Here is an 8,437-nt window from a genome sequence, read left to right as displayed (position 1 = left end):
GCACCGCTCGCGAGGTGTGTCGCCCCTAAGAGTCACATATGAATGGAAATATCTTACAAAATTCCCAAGTGGGACATGAGTTGTTATCTTCCAAATGTGGGTTGTCTATTGGACACCGAGTTGGGCACTTGAGAGCTTTTGATGGGCATGGAGGCTAGTGCTCTTCCACCTCTCTAATCTTTTCCAAAGATTGTAAAGTAGAGAAGCAACAAGGAAGAGTTGAAGGGAGAAATGGAGAAGAGTTAAGAAGAAGAGTGAACTTTGAAGCAACACCTTCTTCTCGGACTGAGCATCCATCCATCTTGGAGCTTGAATCATACTCTGTACTTTAATGCCAGAGCTTGTCTTGTTCATTGATGGGCAATTAAGGGGAAGCTCATCCTGCTCCCCTGATTGATATGCCATTCTTTCTTCCCTTCAAGTATTGATTGAAATAGGATCCGTGCGCAGAATCAACAGTGGTGTTGCAGAATCCAACAGAGTGGCGTACAATCAACAGTGGTGTTGCAGAATCCAACAGATTGGCGTAAAATCAACACTGGTGTTGCAGAATCCAACAGAGTGGCGTTGCAGAAATCATCAAGAGTGGATAGAGCCCATCAACCGTGTGGTTTCGCAGAATTCATCAACTGAGGTATTTGCAGAAATCTTTCATTTTGCAATCGCTTTCTCTCCTGTCAACAAGAGCGTGAGTCATATTATATTCTTGAGGTTTACGACCGGGGTTTAAGCTCACCGTGACAGTTGACACAGACATTGTGCTCGGCATTGGATGTGGGAAGTTCCTTGCCACGAACTCATTGGCGGGCAGCTGTTTGCGGGTCCCTTGACAGCTATTCATCCTCTCAACGGAGTCCACAACTCGACCATCAATCCCATCCCTCTCCAGGCGTACCTCGAGCACCTCTGTACCATCTTTACCGGGCTTCATTGTTGTGGGAGAACTCTCAATCTCACAGCGGAGGAGCTGGTCAATCTCACAGCGGAGGCTCTTCCCCAGAGCCCTTCTCCTCCCTCTCTTTTGTGGGCTCGCGTTTATCCGCTTCTCTCTTTATGTTACTGGTGAATTCCAGAAAGCAGGGGCTCTTGGCAGATCGTCGCCGCAGTCCCTTTTGAGCTACAAAACTTGAAGAACGGATTGCAGCGTGCATGTAAGGACGTTGAGCGTGCAGATTTCTGATCGTGGGTCACGCCGATCTCCTCTGTCATTACCAGATTCCCTGCTGAATATACTGCCGTTTTGGCAAAAATGCAGAGGACTTGGCGTCTTTCCCTTGTGTTTGTATGATGGCGAGAAGACGGTAAACATACAGGCAAGCTTTGGATCTACGCATTCAGGCCTTCGAATTAAGAAATGGGAAAATCACAAGATGCACTTGATGTCAATGTGGAAGAGGTTGGCGCGACAGGATCGGAATTGTCAGAGAAGGAGTGCCCTAAAGTCTTGTTGGCTCTCGCTGCAACCTTTGAGCGGTTAGTAGTGAGGAATGAGAGATGTCTGGTGAATCTATCAGAACACAGGAAATTGACTATCTTCCATGGTTTACGTCCGCCTAACATTAGCATTTCAAAGTACCTACAACGCATTTACAAATACACAAATTGTAGCCCATCATGCTTTGTCGTGGGCTTCATTTACATTGACCATCTGGTTCACAAGCAGCCAGATGTTCCTGTGATTTCTCTCAATATTCACAGGCTCCTGGTTACTAGCATCATGGTGGCTACCAAACTCCTTGACGATGTGTGAGTTCTATAACCTTATTTTACAGGATTTGTTAGAGCCCTTCGTGATTGCCTTTGAGATGAAGAGTTATGCTAACCGACTGCCCTTCTCTCTTGTTCAACTTTATTACTAGATATGATGCAAGTTTATTCTGGTTTTAGGAATGCTGATATGTGATTTGTACAGGCATTACAACAATGCGTTTTATGCAAGAGTTGGTGGTATTACCATTGCGGAGATCAACAGCTTAGAGATAGATTTTCTATTCCGGCTGGACTTCCGACTTCAAGTGACTTCAAATGTGTTTGAAGGCTACTGCACACACCTGGAAAGAGAGCTGCTGCTTGCAGGACAACAGATAGAAAGAACATTCCCAAGCACTGCTGTACCCAGAATTAGTGAGAAAAGGAAGATACTAGAAGACACGGAGAGAAAATTAAAGCTTTTGATGAATCACAATGTTTCTGTTCCCTCTGGAACAACGCTAGAATCATCGATGTCACCCAGCAGTTTGGTGGATCCTTAACGAAGTATGCTGGGTTGCAGATTGGAAATATCTAAACTTGGACCCCTAGATTCAAGCAATTTGATTTCTATTGTTCACCCAAATTTTTATGTAGCCGAGCAGATACAAGCTCATTGTCAGTCACCCTCAATTGAAGCTCCACAAGTGGTGGTGCTGTAGATGTATTGGATAGAGCAGAAGTTTCCCCCATCGTATGGGGATGGGAAGCTTATTGAGGGAGCAATTTACTGTGTCCTGCGAAAGGAATTGGAAATGTGCACGGCAGAAGTCATGTAAGAAAGAGTATACAGTTTTTCTGTTAACGCCAGTTAGTTGGCCATGGGAATAAAGCACTTGTTGACATTTTCAACGCATGAGGTGTTCAAATCCTCCATTTCTATCTGCAGCACGAGTTGTTTATTAACAGCACTAGCATTGAAACTTGAGGTAGACTATGCAAGACAAATGGTGACATGGGGAATTTTGAGAGACCAGTAAGTGTAACTCATCCTCTTTACTGCAACATCAGAATACTTAATGAAGCTGGCATCATGACACAACTTCGTCTGCCGAATGTCGGACTGCTTAAGTCTTTGTAATTAGCACTCTTAACGCAAAAACAGAGTACTGAGTGAAGCTGTGGCATCATATCTATATCTGCCAAATGTGCACTGGTTATCAAGGTTTGGGACCACAAAAAAAACTAGGTTTGGGATAGCTTTTTATTACCCTCTTCCTTAATACTGAGCGAGCCTGCTCATCATGGTGCCTATTGTATGCTCAATGTGTATACGAATATGTGGTTGTTTGTGCATGTGGGAGCATATGTTTGTACAAGGAGCTACATCCGTTATTGACTCTGGACTGATGATGTATTGTTATTGAAAATGCTGCTATGCAGAACGGATTGACGATCTGTAAGTTCATGGGTGATAATGATGAGGTGAAAATTGCAAATTTCAAGATGTGAATTCCCATATTTCTTGAGATACTGCCAACTATTTGTAACTGGAGGAAGGGGGAAATTTCAGATTAGAAAATAGGGACACATGGGAGGAAGGGAGTAGAGGAAAAGAGTAGGGTAGAGAGAGAGAGAGAGAGAGAGAGAGAGAGAGTAGGTAAAGCAGCAAAAGTCTATTACATGGAATCATACCAAGTAACTGTACGATGTGAGTGTTCAATATTGCATAGCACGCCATTAATGTCTCAAAACCATTTCAATTTTGAAATCCATGCTACCTAGCTTAGCTACACATAATCGATTGCCCTCTATTACAACTATCCTTTCCCAAAGGATTTTGCCCTTAAATTGCAACCAGCCAGAAAGCTGGTGTTGCGACACTTTCTCTTCAATCCACCAAGCCCAGTGGAATCTTTTGCTCTTGTATTAACACCTGGATTATCATGGGAGTTTTCATGTGTTGCCCCATGCTTGTCACCTATCATTCATCATGTGAGCTTGCTTATCCCCCTAGGCTACATTGCACGCATGCTCTATGGGAAGGTTTTCACATCTGCCCACATTAGAAGAGGGGAAAGATGGAGATTGAGAGAGGAGTTTTAGCAAGTATGAGGTTGAAAAGGAGAGGGAAGGAGATGTTAACGTCAAAGATAGATAGATAGCAAAGAGAGAGAGAGAGAGAAGTAGAAGTAGAAATTATTATCGTCCACGGGGGGCCGAAAACGACCTATGGGACCCGAACGGTGTACAAGAAGAGTCTCCTCCGGTGTGGAGGGGTCAAGAATTTTCAAGTTCTTGACGGTACAAAAAGAGGCGGGTAACAAAAGATCCTAATGATGCCGGCGAGGCAGTGGAAAGGACTGATGTTAACTGTGTGGAGTCTCCCAGTAACTTCCGGTAGTCCTCCCTAATGTGTGCATAACTGGGACACTGCAGAGCTATATGTGCCTCTGTCTCCACTGTTTGAGAGTCACAAAATCTGCATATTCTGGCATGTCGCGGAAGATTCAACCACGCTCCCTTCTCAATTGCAAGCATGTGAGATCTAGTCCGGAATCTAGCAATATTTCTGCAATAGAGCAAGGGGATGGAAGTGCTGATGTATGCCTGAGCAGGGGCCTCTTTTGTCATATATGTGGACCAACATGTGGGGTTGATGTGATCTTGGTAATACTCCAGCTTCACCCTCTTCTTTGTTGTTAGCCATTGAGTCTGTAGAGTGCTCAGTAGGGACATCTGAAACTCTTGGATATCAATTCTTGCGGGTGGCATAGTTAGGTATGAGTCTACATTCCATCTGCTGAACCACTTCCTTATATCTGTCCCCCATCCTGTGCAAATGATCTTGCTCTTATGGTTCTTTTGAAGTTTCATGCTGGCCATCCATGCCCTGTGAGGTAATCTATCTGTTTGCATTTGTTGTACCTCCACTAAGTATTGCAGTACTCTAACCAAAGCATGGAACTCGATAGGTCTCTTGCCTGTTTCTAATAGTAGCACCGAGAATGGAGTAGTTGCCTTTACACCTAAGTGGCGGCGTAAGAAAGCCTTCTGCATTTTTTCGATCTCATTCCATGTCGATGGGGGAATGCTGCCTCCCCATACTTCCACTCCATAGAGTACTGTTCGAACCACATATGCATCAAACAAAATGTTCCGAATCTTCCAATTGCGAGTGTCAGTGTGCCTGCAGTCATTTTCAAAGTGATAGTATTTGCCCCAGTCTGTGTCTAGTCTTCTTTGGACACATTGCCACCATCTATGATCTGCTGGAATATCAATTCCTAGGTATTTAAAAGTATTGACATATTCGAGGGGCTGTCCATCGAATATAATGTCTGGGGGATGTAAAGGCTGAGTGGTGCACACTGCCATCATTTTGGTTTTGTTGACATTTACCTGCAGCCCGCTCTCTAGACAAAAGGTCTTCAATATCTGTAATAGTTTGTGCATGTGGTCGGGATCATATGCAAAAAGAACTATATCATCTGCATATAGCAGTAACAATATTATCCACACTCCTATTTTGGGGCCTTGTATGTTTTCTGTTGACATAGCTTCTTTTACAAGTTCTTCTAGCATGTCAATGCATATCCCAAATAAAGTGGGTGAGAGTGGGCAGCCTTGCTTGACTCCCATGTTGCTTTGAAATGCAGTCGATAGTCCCTGAGATTGCTTCAATCGGCATAGAACTTTTTCATATATCCGGGAGATTCCCACTCTGAGTGTCAGAGGGACCTCCAGAATGTGCATTCTATCCCATAAACCTCCTCGTGGTACTGTATCAAATGCTTTTCTGAAATCAACAAAGCAACAGAGTAGAGTGTTTCTGCGTAATCTGCTTTCATCCATGAGGACCCTCAGTGTAACGAGGTGGTCTGCAGTTCTGTGTTCTTTGCGGAAGCCTGCTTGCCCAATAGCCCTTTTCTTGGCTTCTTCTGCCCAGCTGCTGATTTTTGCTTCAAGTATTGTACTAAAAAGTTTGGCTGGGGTGGAGCTGACCATTATAGTTCGATAATTGGTAACTGAATTTCTGTCGCCTCCCTTGAAAAGGGGCTGAACCCAATTTTCCTGCCAATCAAGCAGGAAACCATGTTGTAAAGCGTGTGTTAACACCTGTGATAGCCACTCTCTTGCTTTGTCTCCTGTCCATTTTAGAAATTCAGCGCACATAGACATGTGGTCAGATGCTTTTGCATTGGCCATCTTTTTCAGCCCTGTTTCTATGTCTTCAAATGCAAAAGGATTGGGAGAAGCAAGTGGTATCTCTTCAGTCCCCATTTCTGTCGCATTGACATGATTGTAGAGTTTAATGACGTATTGCATCATATCTTCATCTGATATATTCCCCATGATCTTTTTCTTCGGAATCTTGACATGCCTCCAACCTTTCTTGGGATTTTTGATGAATGTAAGTAAATCAGATTTTCCCTTTTCTAGAATGTAATGCCTCTTCTTTTTCCGTGTGAGAGCATTATATTGTTTCTCCTTCTGTCTATACAAGTCTGTGTTTGGAATGTGTTTCAATGCTTTGCGCATTTGCTTGCACTCTTCATCCTACCATTTCTTACATGGTAGACCTTTGACCAATTTCTGTCTTGCTTGGGCGGCTACTCCAAACACCTTTGTGGCGGTGTCCAAGATAGCCTCTTTGAGGGCTCCCCATGTGGGTGTAACTGCCATTGCATTCAGCTTTGCATCCAATGTGATGGCATATTCTTTCTGTTTCTCTTGATCCACCCGGAAGCCTCCTGGATGTGCTGTAATTTTGTGTGTGTGGATTTCAGCCTGCACACTAAGGGTGAGCCACAGGGAGAGATGGTCTGACTCTGGCTGTTTTGCTCCTATTTTGAGGCTCTGAATGTTAGGTAATGCATCTACATGTGCCAAAGCATAATCTAATACACTGTGCCCTCCACTAGCCGAAAAACATGTAGTCCCGTTGGTCCTGGGAAATAGTTGCATTCCATTTAGTATTGGCATATGTAGACCATTCATCATGCTTCTGAGTGCTCTGCCTTGTGCATTAATGGTGTTATCGTCTGAGATCCTGTACCATCTGTTATCCACTTCAATTGCATCCTCTTTATCCATTTCATCATGCATGATCGGCTGAAATTGCATTTGTCCAGTTCTTGCATTGAGATCACCCAGTATTATGACTTTACCTACTTCCTTCAACTCAGCAATGTCTAGGCATAAGGCTGCAAATGCATCACTGGTGTCTATTCCATTCCTGTCATAAAAGGGAGAGTCATGATGTGGTATATAGCAACCTGCAATAAAGAGAGGGCATGTGCCTTCGACTTTCAGCCATATAAACCTCTTGTATTTGTCGGCTCTGTAGAAACTGATCTTTTCTGCCAAATGTTCCTGATACATGCATACTACACCACCTTGACCTCTTTTCCCTATCTGTTTCTCATACACGGTATGCACCATGTATCCTGGTACGTCTGGAATCCTGCAAATTTCGCTCTCCCATGTTTCTCCAAGGAAAATGATGTCTGCATCTTGTATGAAAGCATTGATACTAATTCCCTTGTTCCAGGGGAATCCTCTGCAATTCCAAAACATTACTTGTAAGGACTTGTGAGTCCCATGGGTCTCGCATCCCTATTTGATAGTCTCCTCCATTGGAGGGATTTTCCCCTGTCGCTTGAGCCTCTCATTGTATTGCTTCCTTCTTATTTCTTGCTGTTTTGGGGTGCGGTCCTCACTGACATAGAAAGGGGAGCCCTTGAGGTATACTCTACTGCTGTCCAAAATGATGTCACGTTTTGTTGTGTCCATCACTGTGCATACAATGGCTCTTTTACCAGTCGTACCTTCTTCTATTCTACCCACACGATGTGCTCCATACAGTGCCACATCTGGCATCGCGAAGTGCTCTGCAAAGAGCTCTGTCACCTCTTTTGCTAGGCTGAGGGGACTCTTCTTTTCCACCTCGTATGACAAGGTTACGGGATCGTCTTTCTTTTTCTTTTTGTTCCTGTAGGTCTTCCTGTGTAGAGAGAGAGAGAGAGAGAGAGGACAACGATGAGATTTTAATGACCGAGGAAGACCAAATTATCTGATGTAACCAAAATCTCATCCAAGCAATGCCAAAGGCATTTTCCCACCATGGGAAACACAAAGGCCTATCCTGTCAGAGGCCTTCTCTTCTTACATCAGTGAAAGGCTGAGGGCTGGGTTTCCTTTTTCTTCTGAAACTGTCACGTGCATCTATCAGCCTGCAGCCATCTGCCCAACCCTAGGGCAGCCACAAAGGCTGCCACATCCTCAGACCGATGTAGATCAAGGCAGCACCAGAGCCACCAGTATTCGAGGTATAGAGTACCATGCAGGCAGCCGTACAGCTAGCAACAGGAGCTGCCAGCAAGAGCAGCAACCAGATTTGCCACGTGGCAGGAAGTTGACTCTCAGGTCAGCAAGTTGGTCCCCAGAGTAAGTCAGACTATTTACAGACTCTCAGCCCCCTAACAAATCAAATTGGCTCGTCCTGAAGGAGGACCTAGCCTTTCTCAGATCCGACAGCCAGCCATAGCCAAGTACCAAGTTTCAGCCTCCGTTGAGGACAGAAAAAATGTATGCAACCCCTTTCAGTTAGGAGTATTTCCAGTTGTATTCTGTGTCTCTTTGTGATTGCCAAGGCCATAAACAATAAAGTAGTAGCTAGCATAACCAATCTTTCGTGGTATACCGGTCTGTATGTGATCATGGACTTGATGCATGTATAAGGGGT

At 44.3% G+C, this 8,437-nt stretch overlaps 1 protein-coding gene across 2 annotated transcripts; it reads left to right on the top strand.

The window, feature by feature from the left end:
• Positions 1–287: 287 nt before the first annotated feature.
• On the top strand, positions 288–3,073 carry LOC147891744 (cyclin-U1-1-like). Of its 2 annotated transcripts, XM_087388320.1 has the most exons (3): positions 288–634; positions 754–1,746; positions 1,913–3,073. In XM_087388320.1, exons 2-3 carry the CDS (start codon positions 1,355–1,357, stop codon positions 2,250–2,252), a joined length of 732 nt encoding a protein of 243 aa, XP_087244446.1. In that variant the 5' UTR covers positions 288–634; positions 754–1,354; the 3' UTR covers positions 2,253–3,073. The 2 variants fall into 2 exon arrangements, with proteins under 2 accessions (XP_087244446.1, XP_087244445.1); XM_087388319.1 differs by having other exon boundaries at positions 288–1,746.
• Positions 3,074–8,437: the final 5,364 nt, after the last annotated feature.

Source organism: Dipteris shenzhenensis, chromosome 17, assembly GCF_047967505.1.
Source record: "Dipteris shenzhenensis isolate YYH24624 ecotype China chromosome 17, Dip_SZ_1.0, whole genome shotgun sequence".
Taxonomy (NCBI): Eukaryota; Viridiplantae; Streptophyta; class Polypodiopsida; order Gleicheniales; family Dipteridaceae; genus Dipteris; species Dipteris shenzhenensis.
This window is presented reverse-complemented; position numbering and strand designations above follow the sequence as displayed.

Coding starts and splice junctions, on each gene's coding strand:
- LOC147891744 (XM_087388320.1), top strand. CDS start 1,355: ATGGGAAAATCACAAGATGCACTTGATGTCAATGTGGAAGAGGTTGGC. Junction 1,747..1,912: donor ACCAAACTCCTTGACGATGT/GTGAGTTCTATA, acceptor TGATTTGTACAG/GCATTACAACAATGCGTTTT.